Source organism: Carassius gibelio, chromosome A11, assembly GCF_023724105.1.
Source record: "Carassius gibelio isolate Cgi1373 ecotype wild population from Czech Republic chromosome A11, carGib1.2-hapl.c, whole genome shotgun sequence".
Classification (NCBI taxonomy): domain Eukaryota; kingdom Metazoa; phylum Chordata; class Actinopteri; order Cypriniformes; family Cyprinidae; genus Carassius; species Carassius gibelio.
Genome location: NC_068381.1, coordinates 1,447,889 through 1,468,176, shown reverse-complemented (window position 1 = coordinate 1,468,176; position 20,288 = coordinate 1,447,889). Strand labels below are relative to the sequence as shown.

Genomic DNA, 20,288 nt, shown 5'->3' with positions numbered 1-20,288 from the left:
TAAAATACACCTTAAGTCTTGTTGTATAAAATTTTCACCCCCTCAATGAAAGTCTATGGGATTTTAGGTAGTTTTGATAGTCTGGTTTATGAAATCCATAAACTGTCCATAAGACCAGTCTGAAGCTCTGACCCGAGTTTGCCGGTTTTAGCTTGAAAGATCTAGGAGGAGATACATTTTAAAATTTAGTCTCAGAAGAGGATTTCAGTAAGATCAACTTACTTTTTCAACAAATAATGAATGTAAATGTTTTAATAAAGAAAATAAAGAGGCAAGAACTGACAGACATAACAATAACAAAATAAACAAACAATCAAACGAATGACAGATGACTATCAGACTAAAATATACAGCAACAGCCAATAAAACAAGAACTAAAAAGTCCAGGGCTTGTTCTGCTCTCGTCCAGGGTGCAGAGTGAAGTTTAATTCTTCATTTGAGGGATTCTGAAAACACATGTAGCCTATGTATGTGAACAAAAATGTATGAGCAACAGTTACACAGATTCTTCTGTTAGCAAACACTGCTAATAATGTGTTGCCTGTCCTGGATGAGCAGAGAAACACAGAGAAGGAGAAAGCAGTCCGTGTGGAGCTCTTCACTGATCTCATCCGCTCCATTGAGAGACATCAGACTGAACTGCTGGAGATGATGGAGGAGCAGCAGAAAGCAGCAGAGAAACAGGAGCAAGAGCTGATTGAAGAGCTGGAGCAGGAGATCACTGAGCTAAAGATGAGAAACACTGAGCTGGAGCAGCTCTCACACACTGAAGATCACCTCCACCTCCTACAGGTCAGTCAACATGATCTCTCTGATCAATCATAATGCAGGATATGACATGCTGAAGGATTTCTCCTCTCTCCTGCTGTAGATTCACTCATCCCTGTGCAGCTCTAGAAACACCAGGAACTGGCCTGAGATCAGTATGAAGACTCATGAGAGTCTGGAGACTCTGAGGAGAGCTCTGACTCAACTGAAGGACACTATAGATGAGAAACTCACACTAACTGGTACATCAATACACACTCATCAGATAGAAACATGATAGTGTACTCTGTTCTTTAAATATAAGCTTCAGATCTGATTGTTTTCTTGTCATTAGTCTCTACAGAGCTGAAGTGGATGCAGCAGTATGCAGGTACAGTGTGCTGTCTGCACTACACTAGTTTACATTCATACACTCACTGCTTCATTACTGCACTACAATCTGATTAAACACGGGGTTAACTAAAAACATCAGCATCACAGAATATCTGTATTCTCTGTTTTCTCAGTGGATGTGACTCTGGATCCTGATACAGCTCATCCTAATCTCATTCTGTCTGATGATGGAAAACAAGTGAGATGTGGAGACATTGATCAGAAACTCCCAGACAAACCAGAGAGATTTGATCCATGTGTAAATGTCTTGGGAAAGGAGGGATTCTCCTCAGGGAGATTTTATTTTGAGGTGCAGGTGAAGGGAAAGACTGAATGGGATTTAGGAGTGGCCAGAGAATCCATTAACAGGAAGGGACCGATCACACTGAGTCCCAGAGATGGATACTGGACTGTGGCTCTGAGGAATGGAGATGAATATAAAGCCTGTGATGATCCTCCTGTCTCTCTGTCTCTGAGAGTGAAGCCGCAGCGGGTCGGTGTGTTTGTGGATTATGAGGAGGGTCTGGTCTCCTTTTATGATGTGGAGTCCAGCTCTCATATCTACTCTTTCACTGCTCAGTCTTTCACTGAAAAACTCTATCCATTATTTAGCCCAAGCTTTAATTATGGAGGTAAAAACTCAAGTCCACTGATCATCACACCTGTCAGTTATAATAAATGAATTTACACAGTTATCAAATGAAAGATTAAAATAATGAATTTATAATAAAAAATCTGGAAACATTATGTGCTGCTATTTTTTTTATCATTTGCTTTAGTTTTTTTAAATCCAAAAGATTGTATCACATATTTTTAATGTTAATATATAATGCTTGTTCAGTAAATTATTTTTTGTTCAACTTTTCATAAATATTCCTGAAATTTTTCTCCCTGACAAAGTGAAATTGCCAAAACAACTAAACTCTGATAATGTCTGTAGAACTGAGATGGCTGTGATCTTTCTGTTATAAGGAGTGAGACAGAAGAACACAATACACAATAAATATCACATAACATCACAAACGAAGGTCATGAAACATTTATTTCATAATATTATACACAATATTTTCATATTATTCTATAGCTTTTGTTTACCACATGTAAATCTGAAAATAATTAGGACAAATCCATTGTCAATGTTTACCACGTGTTTTACACTAATTTGGGCTTCTTTTTTTGTTAAGTCGTGTTAAAAAAGTCATTGGTTATGGTTTTGGGATTATTTAAAAAAACATGGTTGCTTGTTAGGAAAACCTGAGAATCAACTTCGTTTTTATTTACATTTCTGGTCACTGTTTTTGGAGGTATTTAGAGGACACAAATGTCAGTGTCAAAAAAAACTTTCATTAAAAATTGGAAGTTTTGAAGCACAGAAATAAGTCCGGCCTCATTTAAAGGACAAACTTTGGCAGTTCATTGTTGAGCTGAAAAAAAAAGTTAAAGTGAAACAGAAATGTTATAGAGGTTTTAGTTCATGACAACATGTTTATACTAGAAAATATTTTATAAAACATGTTAAACTTATCTTAAACTGATATCCTCAAAAGCTTTTAGGATTTGTTTAGGTGCAGTACCTAACATTTTCCATTAGATGTCAGCAAAGCTCAAGACTATTTTTTGTCATATTATTGAATTGATTAATGGTTGTGGAGTAATTAAATGCATAATGTCTATTACAATAACACACACAGTGTATGTAATGTGTGTGTGTACACTATATATATGTATACACACGTGCACAAACTCAGACTTCCCTCATTTATCATATAAAGTCCTAAAACTATTCACCTTCAAATGATTTAACATTTCAATAAAACTATTTTTAGTTATTGCGGTATTTAAGTTATACAACAAAATATATGTAATATCCAACAAAGGCAGATAAAAGCACAATCTGGAGAAAAAAGAATAACTTTTACAATAACCCTTTTTAATAATTTGAGTTCCTCCAGGAACCTCTGGAGCACTTTGAGTTCTCGTGTAATGAAGGAGTGACTCCAGAAGCTCAGAACTGGAAACAAAGTGCTTCAAACATCCAAAGAGTTCTTACATGAACTGCAAAGACTAGAATGGTTCCTCCAGGAACAATATGATGAGAAAAAGAGCTTCGAGGCACTTAAAATAAATGATTAAGTTCCTCCAGCACTCAAAAGGATTTCTGAGGCACCTTTAGTTTTTAGAGAATTGTTCTTTTCATCTTTTCAGTGAACTATGGTCATTTCCAAGTTAATGATCATTTTTACGTAATAAAAAATCATTAGATTATTAAGTAAAGATCATTTTCCATGAAGATATTTAGTAAATTTCCTACTGTAAATATAACAAAGCTTATTTTTTTATTAGTAATATGCATCGCTAAGAATTCATTTGGACAACTTTAGAGATGATTTTCTCAATATTTAGATTTTTTGCTCCCTTGGATTCCAGATTTTCAAAGAGTTGTATCTCAACCTAATATTGTCATATCATAAAAAACCATACATCAATGGAAAGATAATTTATTCAGCTTTGAGATGATGTAAAGATCTCAATTTGGACTGGTTTTGTGCTCCAGGGTCACTTTTTTTTTCAGTCTGAAAAATAGTCCAACAGTGAACAGACTGATGGAATTAAAGTACAGAATCATATTTCGCTTCACTGTTCATAATAAAGGCAATCAAAGTTATTTTAACTAAACATTGCAGAAATAGTAGGCTACTTGTTTGCACAGTGTGTATCTGACTCTTAACCAATCATCTTCCTTTGCAGGTTTGGTCATATCTTCCTTTCTATAACCTTCGAATGCATCAGAACAAGCCACACTGACATGTTTCTAGCACTGACTAACAATAATGAAGATTAAAAAGGACAGTGGTGTGAAAAAGTTTTCCTGATTTCTTTTTTCTTTTTTGCATGTTTGCCACACTTTAATGTTTCAGATCATCAAACAAATTTAAATATAAGTCAAAGACAACACGAGTAAACACACCATGCAGTTTTTAATTGAAGGTTTTTATTATTAAGCGGAAAAAAATCCAAAACTACATGGCCCTGTGTGAAGAAGTGTTTGCTCCTCTGTTAAAACTGTGGTTTATCACACCTGAGTTCAGTTTCTCTGGCCACACTCAGACCTGATTACTGTCACACCTGTTCACAATCAACAAATCTCTGAAATAGGACCTGCCTGACAAAGTGAAGTACACCAAAAGATGCTCAAAAGCTAGAAATCATGCCTAGAGCCAAAGAAATTCAGAAACAAATGAGAAAGAAAGTAATTGAGATCTATCAGTCTGTAAAAGGTTATAAAGCCATTTCTAATGATTTGGGACTCCAGCGAACCACAGTGAGAGCAGTTATTCACAAATGGAGCTGCTCCACTGCAGCGACTTAAACTGTAATGATGCGCTTTGCTGTAATAATGCAATGCCACTCAAATAATGCAGAAACACTCAAGCAAGAAAACATGTGCAAAGAGTGCGTGTGTTTGTACTGTTGCAGAATGAGAGGAACAGTAGTAATGTACTGCTAGATTCACTTTCGCCAGAGAGTCATGTATGCTTAAGGCTGAAAATATATGATGCTTATAATGAATGACCCATAATTTTTTTTTTTTTTACGATTTAGTTTTAATCCAAATGCGTGTGCTAAGTTATTGAACATCAAAGATCACACAACAGAAGGGCGCGAGACTCTTTTCCTTGTTTGTTTTTTTCTTTGAATTTAGAAGGGTTTTCTGGTGTCTTTTTTGAAGTTGTTGATTCCATGTGTGTAGATTTCTTTTCATGCACTGGGAAAGTTCTGTATAAATGTTGTGTAATTAATTTTAACAAAAAAATGTTAAATGAGAGAACTGATACTCCATGGCGTGCTTTTTTAAAGTTGAATATGGATAAGAAGCCTGAGTAGAGAGCACTATATAAACCACCGTTGACCAAAAAAACAGGTGATTTGCAGTGGAGAATTCTTCACGGTGCTGTCGCTGTCAATGCTTTTACTTCAATTATAAATCCTGAGATTGATGTGGGTTGTCCTTTTTGCACGGAGAGAGAGACCATCTTTCATACATTTGTGAATTGTGCTAGATTGGAATCTTTATTTTTGTGTTTAGGCAGTATTTTTAAGAATTGTAATGAATCTTTTTCTATGGTGCTATTTATTTTTGGTTGTAAATATGTAAGGAAGAAAAGGTTTATTTGTCAATTGCTGAATTTTATTTTAGGCCAGGCAAAACTGGCCATCTATGTAAGTAGAAAGAAAAAGATGGAACAAAATTTGGAACCGAATGTGGTTACATTGTTTTCAAACATGGTACAAGCAAGAATACCGATAGATTTTAGATACTATAAACATATGGATGATCTTGCTGCTTTTGAGGAAATTTGGTGTTACAATGAAGCTCTGTTTTCGAAGGTGATTTGGTTTTTACACGTTTGTGAGTTTTATTTTTATTATTTTTATTATTTTTTTTATATATAAATGAATATTGTAATTTAATTGTGTGGTAAATTATATTTGTAAGAAAGGATGTTAAAATTCTCTCTCTCTCTTCCGGTGAGGGTGAGGTCCATCGTGTGTGGTGGATAGCATTCTTTCCTTTCCTTTCTTTTTTACCCTTCTTTTTCTTTGATTTAGTTTCTCTTTATTGTTTCTTTCCCCCTACGTTAATTGTTAAAAAAAAAAAAATCGCACCGAGTGTCGGTATGGTGTCTGTTCCGGTGCAAGGAACGGCCTTCTTCGTAATGGCTGCAGGTGTGTGCCGGAAGCAGGTGTAACGGTTGAAGGTTTGTTGGTGGCGGTAGGACAAAAGATTGGGTTTGATAACATCATCTCTGGCTCGCGAATGAACAGAGCGGTCGAAGTATTTTTGAAAGCTGAAGCGTTAGTCAATATTTTGACTGTGGATGAAGGAAGCTTTTGTTCCGGTTTCACCGCTGTCTGGCCCAGCTACTAAAATAAATCACAATTTCAAATGTCTCGCCGTTTGTTTCAAACGATGTAATAATAAAAGAAGTTATGCGATTTGGGAAAATTGCAAGCCCCATGAGATCGATTCCATTGTTGTGCAAAAATTAGGCGCTAAAGCATGTATTGTCTTTTCGACGTAAATGTTTATGTTCTTAAGCGCCCAAGATCGATCCTTAGAAGTTTCTTTTCGAGTCAAACACGAAGATAATTCGTACATGGTGTACGCGAGCACAGAGAGCTTGAAATGTTACGATTGTGGAGTTGTCGGACATAAACGCGACTCGTGTCCGCATAAAGTGCGCGATGAACATCTGCCTTTAACTATTGCATCTAGAGCTGAAGAATCAAATGGAGAACTTCAAGCGACTGAAAGGAATAAAGACACTGCGCAGATTGATAGAGTGACGGAGGAGGTGAAGGAACAAGATGAGGTGAGTGGATTTGTTTCTAAAACTGTGAGTGATGACCAGCCTGGATGCAGTTATACTGTTGGAAAGCCTGCTAGTGCTCGTGGTGCTACGGATAAGATGGTGAATGAATGCAGTGTAGAGGATGTGATACAACACTCTCTAGTGACTCAAAATGTTCAGAGGAGGATGTAGGAGATGAAATGGATGATTTATCTCAGAGCACTGAAGATAGTGAGAGAGAGGAACAGTGGTCTGAGACGGAAAGAGAAAGTGATTTGTACACTGTTGAACAAATTTATAGTTTTCTCGATGAAACAAAAGGGAAAGCAGGAGTAGAAATTGGTGACTTTTTTCCTGATCTTGAGAAAAATGAGTAATTGTACTGAGCTCTCTCAACAGAAAAGGTTTCGGCTTAAGAATCACATCACATCTGCTAGACAAAAAATTAAAACGTTTGGAAAGGAGCAATTAACGAAGAGGAAAGTTAAAGACTCATGATGGGTTTTAATTTTTCTTTATTGCTTTCTTTCCTCTCTCTTTCTGATGGAGATCTTACGAGTAGGATCTCTAAATGTGGGATATGAAAAAACGTGTATTTCTTTCTGAGATTATTAATTTGAACGAGTTAAATGTTATCTTCTTGCAAGAAACTCCCAGTAACTTAGACAATGAAGTTGAAGGGAGAACACTTTCTTAGTCATGGGAATAATCTAAGTGCAGGGCTGGGAATTTATTTTGCCCCTTCTCTCAATTTCAATATTTTGGGGAAAAATGAATTGGAACCTGGAAGACTCTTGATTGTTAGAGCTGAAATACATAATATGAATTTTACTTTTGTGAACATTTATGCTCCAAATTTAGTCATTGAGAGAATAAGGCTCTTTTCTAAATTAGAAAAGTTTTTAAGACGACAACATGATGGAGATTTTGTTGTTTTCGGTGGAGACTGGAACTGCACTTTAGATTTCGTTTTCGATAGGAATGGGGAAGAACCACATCAAGTGTCAGACACTTGTCTTGCTAGATTGGTAAATAATTTTCACTTATCAGATGTATGGAGAGAAAACAATCCTTTAGTTAAACAGTACTCTTGGGTGAGTTTTAGTAATGACACACTTTCTGCTCGTTTAGACAGGTTTTATCTATCTCATAATATGAGGAACAGGAGCCTGAATTCAACGATTACTCCTGTCTCTTCTTCAGAACACAAACTAATCACAGTTGAATGTAGTCTCATAACAAAAACCTATAAGAGTTCTTATTGGCATTTTAATGTTAAATTGTCGTAAGACACATTCTTTTGTGAAAATTTTCAGAATTGTTGGGAAGTTTGGAAGACTGAGAAAGGAAGATATGATAATATTATTCAGTGGTGGGAGATTGGGGAAGTGTTTATTAAGGAGTATTGCCAACAATATTCTTCTCACTCTACCCTGTTTTTGAAGAAAACATTAGAGAGTTTGGAGAAAGAACTTAAGATTATTGAAGCGAATATGATTGTAAACACTTCTCCTAAACTGAAGGATATGTGGACTGAAAAGAAAAACTGTTTGAATTCAATCCTTGATGAAAAAGTCAAAGGAGAACTTATAAAAAATAGTTTTTTAACAAAAAGAGACATAGATACTCCTACATCCTTCTTTTTTGATTTAGAACGGAAGACTAAACATGGAAAAAAGAAGTTGTTTTTAAAAGATAAGGATGGACACCTTGTTTCAGACACGGAAAGGATGCGTAGGCACCAGGCATGCAGTGGATTTTTATACTGAATTATATTCTGCTGAGTCCTTAAATGAACAATGTAGACATCAACTTTTACAAGATCTTCCTGAGCTATCTATAGAAAAAAAACAACTTTTGGAAGCACAACTTACTTTTAATGAACTGACCTCAGCAGTAATGGATCTCTCATCAGGACGGGCACCAGGGATTGATGGACTTCCTGCCGAATTTTATAAATGTTTTTGGACTATTATTGGTCCTGATTTTTTTGAAGTTGCTCAGAAATGTATAAGTGAAGGATGTTTAACAAGAAGTTGTCAGCGTGCTATTTTAACATTGCTTCCAAAGAAGGGAGATTTGACGCTACTGAAAAATTGGAGACCTGTAGCTATCCTATGATCAGAATATAAAAATCTCTCTAAGTGTGTTGCTAAAAGGTTAAATGATGTACTGCATGAAATGATTCACAAGGATCAGTCATATTGTGTAAGGGGCAGATCTATTGCAGATCATTTACATTTGATGCGGGATCTGTATGACTATGCTTTTTACAACAATGTTGATGTTGGGTTTTTGTCAATGGACCAAGAAAAAGCCTTTGACAGAGTTGATCATATTTTTCTTTTTGAGACTCTGAAGGCTTTTGGATTTGGAGAAAAAATTATTTCATGTATAAAATTGCTTTATAATGAGGCAACTTGCTTGATAAAAATCGGTGGCGGTCTCAGTGTCCCCATAAAGGTTCAGAGGGGTATTAGACAAGGTTGCCCTATCTCAGGGCAGCTTTATAGCATTGCTTTTGAACCGTTACTCTGTAAATTAAGAAGAGAATTAATGGGACTGTAAATCAGAGAAATAGATTTTTCACAGTGTATTAAAATGTCTGCATATGCGGATGATCTTACAGTCTTAATAAGAGGCAATCAAGATGTTGATGTTGTCAAAATCGTTTAAAAACATATGAAAAAGCATCCTCTGCAAAAGTCAATTGGGGCAAAAGTGTGGCAGTATGGTGTGGACAATAATGGTCCCATCCTTCCTGGAGAGCTGAAATGGGGAAGAGAAGTTTTTAATATTTAGGGGTGTTTTTAGGATCTGAAGATTATAGAAAACAGAATTGGGAGGGACTAGTGGAGAAAACATGTGCTCGGTTGTCTCGATGGAAATGGTTGCTCCTTCAGTTATCCTATAGGGGTAGAGTTTTGGTCTGTAATAATCTCATTGCTGCTACTTTATGGCATAAAATGATGATTTTAGAACCTCCAGAAGAAGAACTGATAATGGACATTCAGAAAAAACGAGTTGATTTTGTTTGGTCCGGGTATCACTGGCTAAAAGCACCAGTACTTTATCTCCCCAGGACGGAGGGAGGTCAAGGACTCATTGACATCAGATCTAGAATCAAAGCTTTCAGACTTCAGACAGCACAAAGACTCTGGTATGGTGAAGAAGTGAGCTGGCGTGTGGTAGCCCATGGCCTCCTGAGAAGAGCAGGTAAAATGGGTTCTGATCATCAACTGTTCTTAATGGACATCAATAAGCTGGATTTAACTGGTTTGTCTTCATTCTACAAGTCAATGTTGAGAGGGTGGACTCTTTTAAACGTTTGCAGAGATCTAAACGGTGAACAGAGTCAGTGGTTATTGGAAGAACCCTTGATCTTGAACCCAAAAATCAATGTGGATGTTCTAAAATCAACGTCTGTAAGGAATGCTTTATGGTCTGCAAATATTGTAAAAATTAGAGACATTGACCCTCTCAACATTGACTTGTAGAATGAAGACAAACCAGTTAAATCCAGCTTATTGATGTCCATTAAGAACAGTTGATGATCAGAACCCAACAATCTGCAGATTACACCTTTAACTTGATTCAAGTGCAATGTGATTATAATCAGGGCTTGAAAACGAAAAAAAATTAAATTGGTTCACTCCGAGCAGAATCGATATTTTAACGTTTCTGTTCTGCGTTCCTCTGATATTATTACCGTTCCGAAACCGGTTCGGGAGGAAGAAATACCGGTTAATAACCTTATTTTTAAAAAACAATATTATTTGCCTATACTTTGCCTAATAATAATTTAATAATAATAATAAAGTATAGAGTTTTCCTTATTCAAAAAAAGGAAAAAATAGAGATCTTACGCTTACAGTTTACAGCTTGCATCAGATTTTGTCCAAATGTAAGCTAGGCCTAGCTACTTAAAAAAAAAAAAAAAAAAATCTATCAACACTTTCTATCAAGTATTTTAAGACATTCAGCATCAAATGTTTCCATGTTCCTGATGTATCTGGATGCTAAAATGTTATTTAATATAAAGAATATAGAATAATAGTAAATAATAAGTAACGCTATATGCGTCCGACAGTTGGACTCCAAATTTCATTCAATAATTATTTTGAGGTTAATAGCAAATGAAAACTGTTCAGCTTCTGGGAAATTTGTGAAGCTTCGCTAGGCTAATTTTAGTTATTTTAGAAAAGAACAAGAATTACAAATATAAGAAGCTATAGCAATATTAAAGACAAACCAAAACTGATTAATTTAGACTAAAAAGAAACTGAAACCAACGTTGGGTTTCTCATTCGACACCAAATCAAAGTTTCCGTATTCCCGATGTATTTGAATAACAAATGATTATTAAAAGAAAAATAGCCTAATATTTCTAAACCTTTTGTGTCTGCATTAGGCCTATGTCTATTTTCTCTAAAAAAACTTATATAGGGACTACTACAAATTTCTCTTTCTCTCTAGGCTATATATATATATATATATATAAACCATGCAGGAAAACCTTTTAAAATATTTTATACATATTTTAAATACAGAAAATAGTAAGAAATGTAAAATATATATATATATATATATATATATATTAGGCTATAGTATAGCCTAATGAATTATATAATAATAATAAACCTGGATTTACTTCATGTTCAAAGGAAAATTAGCCTAAACTGCTTAAGAATGTCTTCTTCAAACATTAAACGAAAAAAATATAAAAAATAAAAATCCTCTAACAAAATAGACCCATTTTAAATATTTAGCAAAATAAATAATTAAAAATAAACGGAATTAAAAAAATATATATTGTAGAATAGTCTGAGCAGGAATAGCATGTCGTTCATTGATGAGGGCTTCAGATGAATTAATCTCTGCGCATTTATGCGACCGTCTTTACTGAAAGGCCTCTCCAATGGTGCGCTGGGAGCTGGAATGGAGAGTAACCTACATGGCGTGTTACTTTGCTTCATCTCGGAAACTCTTGATATCGCCTTTTCCACCTCTGGATCTCTCGCTATCTCGGAATGGAATTACACGTCGCTGTCCATGGTTTCATCAGCATCCTCCCATTCCGCAAAGTCTATTTTATTTCATTTTAGTCTATTATAAATAAAGGTTTATCTGTTTTTAGTAATCTTATTTTGCTAGATATTTCCACTTTGCGGGAGTCCCGCAAATAACTTTATTTTCCCGCAACCCGCACACAATAATATCCCGCGTCCGCATTCACCGATCAAATATTGTCCCGCGACGCACTCGGATGCGCTGGGTCCCGCAGGAATGCAGGTCTCTGAGTGTTGAATGCACATGCACCAATGGCTGGAAAAAATAGGTCCTTTTTTTGCTGCGTCATCAGGCCCAATTTGGTCTTAATCCGGCCCTGAAGGTGGTGCATTGCCATTGAGACTTGACCGTTCACAGCTGAGCAGACATTTCACTCGCTGCTTCAGAGTCACATTTGCGTATGATGTAGGCTACTGCTGGAATTCCTGATTGGTTGACAGCAAATGTCAAATATTAAACGGAATGATAAAATAACGTTATTAACCGGTTTATGTCCATTTCAAATTTTCGATTCTGTTCGGAACTAAAAAAAATTCATTTCGTTTCTGTTTCTGTTCCTGTCAAAATTTCGTTCATTTCGGGTTTTCATTTTCGTTCCTTGAACCGGTTCAGAGCCCTGATTATAATATAAGGATTTGATTGTGTTTTATTGCACACTTTATAACTCGTTTTCTTTGCTTTTTTAATTAATGTATAAATTACTTAATTAAAAAAGGAAGGGAAAATAGAAATACACATTTAAATTAAATGACTGAAAAAAAAGACTATGGTGGGAGTGGGGGGTAGGGGTATATGTCAATAACTTGTTGAAGTGCAAGAATCCCAGCTATGTATTGGACCCAGAAATAACATATCTCTCTCTCTCTCTCTCTCTATACTGTTAATAAATGAATAAATGTAAGTAAATTTATGCATATAGCAGATGCTTTTATCCAAAGCAACTTACAGTGCATTAGGGCTAACATTTTTTACCTAACATAATATATAAGTATATAAAGTATTCAAAGTATATTATATATTATTATATAAAGTATATGTAAGAATAAATTGTATATTCTTGCCTTCGAGATCATAAATATTATTTTGGTTCAGGTTGGGTTATCTGAGCAGAGAAGAGCAGGTACCCGGGAACCAAGAATGAGTCACACAAGTGGTGTAGTTCATTCTAAGCTCAACTTTATTGTACAAGGGGTGTTACTTTTATAGGGAAATGAAACAACGTAATGTCTGGCAGATATTTAGCTGATCAAGCATAACACACTGCATTGAGCAACACCATGAATATAGAGTAAGGTTCAAAGGAATACATCATACTGTTATCACACAATGTCCTGTATCACAAGATGTGTTCACGTACTCGAGCAGAATCTCACAATGGCCACTTTAAGACAGTCGAAGACATGTCTTACACAAACGTGAACAATCTTGGGCATATCTTATGTACTTTCATACACAGTAATCAAATGTGATATATATCTTCAGTTAGTATTCATTTCTGTTATACAGTTCAGGCTCTAACTCATAAGTGTGCACATAATCATCTCCAGTAGAGCTATCAGCATCTGTTGGGAAATCCTCAGCTTCAATCACATTCATCTCCAACTGCTCTGGAACCCTAACAAAGGTCTGTACTGGATTGGATACATGCAGCATTGCTTGGTAGGTATTTCCTGTAGTGAGCGCTGTAACAGAACGCATTATAGAAGTACTAATACATTGCATCATACAGGGTGCTATTAGCAGAAGAATCACTATGAATATAACAATAGGCACAACAGTGTGTAGAATCCAAGTTCCTCGTTGAAATCAATGGTGGTATGTCCATCAATAGAATTTAGCCCTTAATGGTAACAGGGTGGTTTAAGGAGTTAGCACTGTTTTGACTCAATGGGCCAACTATCTTCTTGCTTTGGACAACCCCCACCTCACTATAAGAGGTAGTTCCTTCCTCCGCTTAACCAGTGCCTTTTCCTCCCTGTTAAACAGTAAGGTGAATCCCCGTTCGAGATTCTATGTGAAATTGGAGCTTGCCTGCTCTCCTGTAGAGTAATTCTTCAGGCGTGAGGCGTGTATCCACTGCGGTTGATAATCTGTCAGCACTCCCGTCCGGGTTACTGCGATCACAGTGGCTGGTCCAAGATATCTTGGTTCTCCCACCTTCGTTGGTTTCAGGCTTTTGATGAGCACACTCTGTCCTGGAACAAAGGGATGAGTAGGCTTTTCTGAGGGAAGAGGAAGACACAAAGAAACATCAGCACATATGGAATTAAGTTTCTCAATGAGGGAAGTCACGTAGTCCTCCTGGATCACCTCCAGATCACCTAAGGAAGTACAGCCTGCGCGACCTTTAACCCATGGGGTCGGGAAAGGTCTACCCATTAGTATTTCAAATGGTGAAAACTTAGTGGTGGAAGATGGAGTCATTCTTAGTTCTGTCAAGACAGCAGGTAGCAAATCTACCCATTTCTTTCCTGTATCAATAGAGGCCTTAGTGTGCCTTCGTTTGACTGTTTGGTTAAGTCTCTCCACATTGGAGGAAGACTGTGGATGGTAAGGTATGTTCAGGTGCCAATCAATCGATAATACTTTAGAAAGTAGCTGAGTTACCTTTGATGCGAATGGAGTCCCATTATCACTCTCAATAGTGTTAGGTATCCCAAATCTAGGAATTATTTCCTTAGTCAAAATCTTTACCACTGTTTTAGCATCTTCCTTTGCACATGGAAATGCTTCTGGCCACTTTGAAAATCGATCCACAATAACCAAAAGGTATTTCAAGTTACCTATTGGCGGCATGTGCGTGAAATCAATTTGTACATGTTGAAATGGTGCTTCTGGATGCGGTAATGCGTCGTGTTTAATAGGTTTGTGCGGATTTACCTGAGCACATGTGAGACACGAGTCTAAAATCAGCTTTGCTGTTTTGTGTACATCTGCAATGCAATACAATTGATTAATAACTTGTACTACTTTTGCACAACTTGTATGTGACAGTCCATGGTAATGTCTAATAAGGACTATTAGTCCTAATTTTGGTAAGGCTATTCTTCCTTTCTCATCTCTTAAGAGCCCATCTTTGTCTGGAGCACAGTTATGTTTACTCCAGTGCTCTAAATCAACTTGTGTAGGTTGACTCTGCAAAACTTTAATGTCAATGTCAGGAACATTAGTCACATGCATAGTCATAGCTATCTGTGTTTTGTCACCCATATTAAATGGTGATTTTATCTGGGCTTTGGCTGCTTCTTTTGCAACTTCATCAGCTCTCCTATTTCCTACAGCCTGTTCTTCCTCACCTGTTGCGTGACCTTTTACCTTTACTATGGCCACTTCGGCAGGTAGCTGTACTGCTTTGGTTAACTGTCCTATCAGGTTTGAATGTGCTATGGGTTTCCCATCTACAGTTTTGAAATCTCTTGCTTCCCAAGTTTTGGCAAAGTGGTGTACCACTCCCCATGCATATTTGGAATCAGTATAAATAGTTACTCTTTTTCCTTCCATCAGCTCACATGCTCTTATTAATGCTACTAATTCAGCAGCTTGAGCTGAGTTAAAATCTAAAGCAAATGATTCAATTATTTCCCCAGTCTCAGACACCACAGCATAGCCACAAAGGTAGACCCCATCAGCAGGTTTTGAACATGATCCATCAACATATAGATGTTCCCCCCCATCCAGGGGCGAATCCAAAAGATCGGCCCTGGAAGAACATGAGGAAGTTAGTTCAATTATGCAATCATGCTCTGTGACATTGTCTATCATGTCAGCCATTCCTAACACACCCAACAGTGCCGGGTTAATGGACGCTGTAGGTTGGATCGTTAGATTTTTAGTTGCCAGCAGTGTTGCCTCGTAACCTGAGCGTCGTTGCGCTGTCATGTGTTGTGTTTGCATATTGTGTAAAATTGCGCCTACCTGATGTGACGTATACAATATCAAAGGGTGTGACAAAACCATTCTCTCAGCCATCTGTACAACCAGGGCAGCTGCAGCCACAGCACGAAGACATGCTGGCATACCTGTAACAATGTTGTCCAATTTCTTAGAAAGGTACGCTAATGGTCTGTATGTGGAACCATGCTGTTGCAGCAGGACACCTATGGCCACCCCCTCAGTTTCACGGACATGCAAATGAAAGTCTTTGTTGTAGTCTGGTAGGCCCAGAGCTGGGGCCTTGGTGATCGCCTGCTTCAACGCAGTAAAGTTCAGTTCTGCCTCCTCAGTCCAGTTCAAAAGCGTGCTTGGTGGAGCTTTGTGATCAATCAGGCTTCTCAGGTGCCTGTCATGCACTGCACAGTCAGGTATCCAGGATCTGCAATAGTTAATCAGTCCCAGGAAGCTTTGGAGCTGTTGTATAGTTCGTGGAGACTTCATCTTCCTGATCAGCTGGACCCTGTCTGTAGAAATAGCTCTCAGACCTGGCATTATGATGTGTCCCAAATAGGTCACTTTGGATTGGACCCATTGGAGCTTGTCTTTGGAGGCCTTGAATCCTGCTTGAGCGAGCACATTGCATACAATGATAGAGGCTTTTTCACAATCGCTTTGTGTTTCACCTGTTATCAAAATATCATCTGCATATTGGAGAACGCAGACTGTAGAGGGTAGATCAGTCATCTTTGCCAATGTCCTCTGTACTGCCGCCGAGAAAACTGCGGGACTGTCCACATAGCCCTGTGCCAAGCGTGTCCAGGAAAATTGTTGACCTTGGAAGGTGAATGCTAGTAGAGGCTGAGTGTCTGGATGTACAGGCACAGAGAAAAAGGCTGCACACAAATCAATGACTGTGAAATATTTGTGCGTACATGGAATAGAATTAATCACAGTCGGTACATCAGGCACAATTGGAGCTAATGGTGTTATCAATTGATTTATAGCTCTTAAATCTTGAGTTAAACGCCATGTTTTACCATCTGCTTTAACTATGGGATTAATTGGCGTGTTGTAAGGTGAGTGTATCGGTACGAGGACACCCTGCTGGACAAAATTCTCAATCAATGGCTTTATGCCCAGTTCCTTATCTTTAGACAAAGGATATTGCTTAATATAGACAGGTTTATTAGTTTTCAATTTTGCTTTGTATGGTTCCATGTCTATAAATCCTGTGTCATCTTTATACTGTGACCATAATGCAGGGTCTACCAGAGTTTCAACCGCTGGTGGTATGTCAGACCTGGGTTTACATGTGGCTGGTTCTGCTTTGCTGTCTTCCCAATCCGGCAATGGGTTCACAGAGACCTGTAAGCTAGACAGGAAAGAGAACGTGACCAAATCATCAGTGAATTTAATGTCCATATTTAATTTGTGCATCAAATCTCGTCCTAACAAATTTAATGGAGCTCCTGGAATGATTGTGAATTTGTGAAAGAATGGAATTAATCCAGGAGCCCTTACCTCTAGAGGAGGCGTTACATGACATTGAATGTCAGTTCCTGAAATTCCTACAGAGTTTACTATTTGACTAGAAAGAGGACCCTCATAATGTGCAGCAGTCATTGAAGTTGCGTCAGCTCCAGAATCTAGGAGGAACGTCTGTGGTTGACCGTGTACTAACAATGTAACATATGGCAAATCTTTATTGTTATTAGTAAATGTGAGGGTCGTCATAGATACATTGGAACTGACTTCACTCTGTAGGCATCCCTATTGTGGTCCTTGAGGTTTGTGCCAAGAAGTAGGATAAGGGGAGTTGAATCTTTCTCTGTCTCTCTGCTGAGAGTGATCTATTCTTGGCTTCCACTGAACTGAATCTCCCTGAGGACGATTCTGACTTCTCCCTTTTCTGCAATTTCTTTGGACATGACCTTCCTTTCCACAGAGATAACAAACTATTCTTAATCTTTTTGGAACACTTGATCTGTGTTTCAGTTCTGCTTTTAGGTCATGTTCACCTCTCTGTGACTTTTGCCCAGTGAACATAGCAGTTTCAGTTTTGACCACAAACCCTCCAGAAATATCTAGTTCCCTAACTCGCTTCCCTAATGCTTCTATGGTCATTTCTAACAAGTTAGTTGTTGTGATTCTAATCAGTTGTGCTTGTTTTCCATGCATATTATTCAGAAATGTGTTGATGAATAACGCCTTTAAGTTATCATCAAGTGGGAGTTTAGATTCCTCCACCCATGCTTTCTTAAATCTCAGATAGAAATCTGAAGCAGTTTCTTTAGACTTCTGCTTTGTGTTTGCAGCAAATGATAAATCTTGTTTATTGCCTAGACGCTTCTCTAGGAATGCTCTCAACTCCTTAAAGAAAGAAGTATGATTTTCCTGTTTTTCCCAGAAAAATACATGTGGTTCTTTTGATGTAGCTAAACCTGATATATGATCATTTTCATACGCCAGCGTTTTGCATTCACTAATCAGAATTTCCTCAGTGACATCTCCTTCCAGTGTCCTTGCCAGAACTGCTCTGTAATCTGCACCTGTAAAATGAGCATACTTTGTGTGTGATTGCAGAATAGTTACAAATTTACTAGGATTCTGTGGAGAAGGCAAACTTTTACAGATTGCTTCCATATCTGTCATTTTTACTGGTTTCACCCCTATCGCATTTCCCGATCTCATCCACACCATTGCACTCTTGAGTTTTGGGAGTTTCCTTTGTCTCTACCTTTGTCTCTTTGAAAGTACCTGACTTTTCAGTAACATGACTGTTGTGCGGTGGCGCTGTGGGTAGGCGAGGAGTGCAGTAGGGCGGTGGCTTGTCTTGTGGAAAGCTGTTTTGCTTAGCCACAAAGGCAAGTACCTTTTTCTTTTCTGGTCCTTGATCCCAGACCTTTTTCAGATCCTTCCAAACATTATAACTTTTAGTCATATATTTATAATCCCAATTGGGATCGCCCCACCCCTCAAAAATTAGACTTTTAGCTAATTCCATACCCTCATCAGTGAATGAACCCTCTCTCGGATACGGAGTTTCAATTTGTGGTTTCATACTCTCTGACCATCCTGCCATGTCACTTACAAAAGGTTCCGTATAAAACCCTTGATTATTTATGAACATAAAATCAATTGGTGTCTCTCCTGGTAATGGTCTTGACTTTGAACCCCCCATCTTCCACTTAATAGCAGCGCAAATTATAGTGTTTAGGCAGTGATAAGCAAGCAAATTTGCAATTCAAAATTCTTCTATACTCCTTTGCCCAACCTTAACTGTGATTCCATGTATCGTATTGTGACCTTGGGTGATTTTTCTAGGTTTTGACTTACACAAAGCTTTCGCCCTGATCGTCACTAGATCACCTTCTTTTGTTTGGGTGTTTCCTATAGTTTTGGGCTCTCGCCAAACCAAGTTCGGGTCGCCCCTAAAACACCTTTCTTTTGGGTCACAATATTTCAACATGTAATAACAATTATTAATTGATTTCCACAATATGGATTTTAATTAAATTTCAATCCCCAAATTAAATCAATTTCCGCGATGGTTAAAATACAACAAAAGTTTAAAATTCGCCGTACGCAATACGCAACCGTGATCAAAAGTACAGTGTGGCCAGTACTGCACATCCAATCACTCTACGCTAATAGTCAATTGACTACTGTTGCCAGCCGTAGTGTAACAACAATGGAACGCTTAATTCCACTAGCAATAAGTGATTACAACTCCTTCCCGTGTCTTTACGGGGAACGCGGGATAATTTTTACATTAATCCCCTACTAGGATCCTACAGAGGGTAAGCGCTATATTTCTTTCAAGAAATATACGAAAACACTTACCCCCTTTTTTATGTAGGTCCGCCTGATTCACCGGTGCGTCTTTTTCTCTTGATCTCCTGATCTCGGGATGTTTCACTCCCTGGTTCTTAGGAGATTCCCCCCTTTCGCGGACGAGCCCCCAGCTGTAAGAATAAATTGTATATTCTTGCCTTCGAGATCATAAATATTATTTTGGTTCAGGTTGGGTTATCTGAGCAGAGAAGAGCAGGTACCCGGGAACCAAGAATGAGTCACACAAGTGGTGTAGTTCATTCTAAGCTCAACTTTATTGTACAAGGGGTGTTACTTTTATAGGGAAATGAAACAACGTAATGTCTGGCAGATATTTAGCTGATCAAGCATAACACACTGCATTGAGCAACACCATGAATATAGAGTAAGGTTCAAAGGAATACATCATACTGTTATCACACAATGTCCTGTATCACAAGATGTGTTCACGTACTCGAGCAGAATCTCACAGTATAATATTGAGTTTTTTACACTGTTAAAGAGTTGGATTCCCATACTAAACATGGACAAAGTTTCAAAAATTAAGTTGTACTTTTGAAGGAGTATTTCTGTTCCAAAAATACTCCTTCCGGTTTGTCACAAGTTTCAGAAAGTTTTTTTCGAGTATGGCTCTGTGTGACATTAGATGGAGCGGAATTCCCTTATATGGGTCCTTGGGCGCGTCTGCCGGAAGAGCGCGCGCTCCCGTATAGCAGAGAACTGAGAGCACAACAGACTTCACTGATCAGAGCAAGAGCGTCACGAAATGTCAAAAAAGAAGTGTGTTTTTGGTTGCCAGGGCAAGACAACCCTGCACAGATTACCAAAAGAGAAACAGTATTAAGGGACCAGTGGAGTTTATTTTTACAGAGCATCAACGGAGTTGTGCAAGTGTTTGTGTTTGTTCCCTGCATTTGGAAGATGCTTGTTTTACAAACATGGCCCAGTTTGACGACGGATTTGCATATCGTTTATTTCTTAAGGATGATGCAATCCCAACGAAAAAGGGTCACGATC

General features: G+C 37.8%; 1 protein-coding gene and 1 long non-coding RNA gene across 16 annotated transcripts in view; one reads left to right on the top strand and one right to left on the bottom strand.

The window, feature by feature from the left end:
- The window catches only part of LOC128021971 (E3 ubiquitin-protein ligase TRIM39), a 362,874-nt gene that overhangs the window by 313,888 nt on the left and 28,698 nt on the right, over positions 1-20,288 (top strand). Inside the window, exons 6-9 of one of the 13 annotated variants that reach the window (XM_052609098.1) lie at positions 559-792; positions 872-1,010; positions 1,103-1,138; positions 1,275-1,772. The exons of 11 other annotated variants lie outside the window; for them this stretch is intronic. In XM_052609098.1, coding sequence (XP_052465058.1) covers positions 559-792; positions 872-1,010; positions 1,103-1,138; positions 1,275-1,772 — 907 coding nt within the window. Of the gene's footprint in view, positions 1-558; positions 793-871; positions 1,011-1,102; positions 1,139-1,274; positions 1,847-20,288 lie in introns of those variants that run through there. One more of the 13 variants, XM_052609125.1, reaches the window with a different exon arrangement.
- LOC128021997 (uncharacterized) overlaps positions 1-20,288 on the bottom strand; it is a 336,783-nt gene that overhangs the window by 312,758 nt on the left and 3,737 nt on the right. The gene's annotated exons all lie outside the window — the stretch shown is intronic.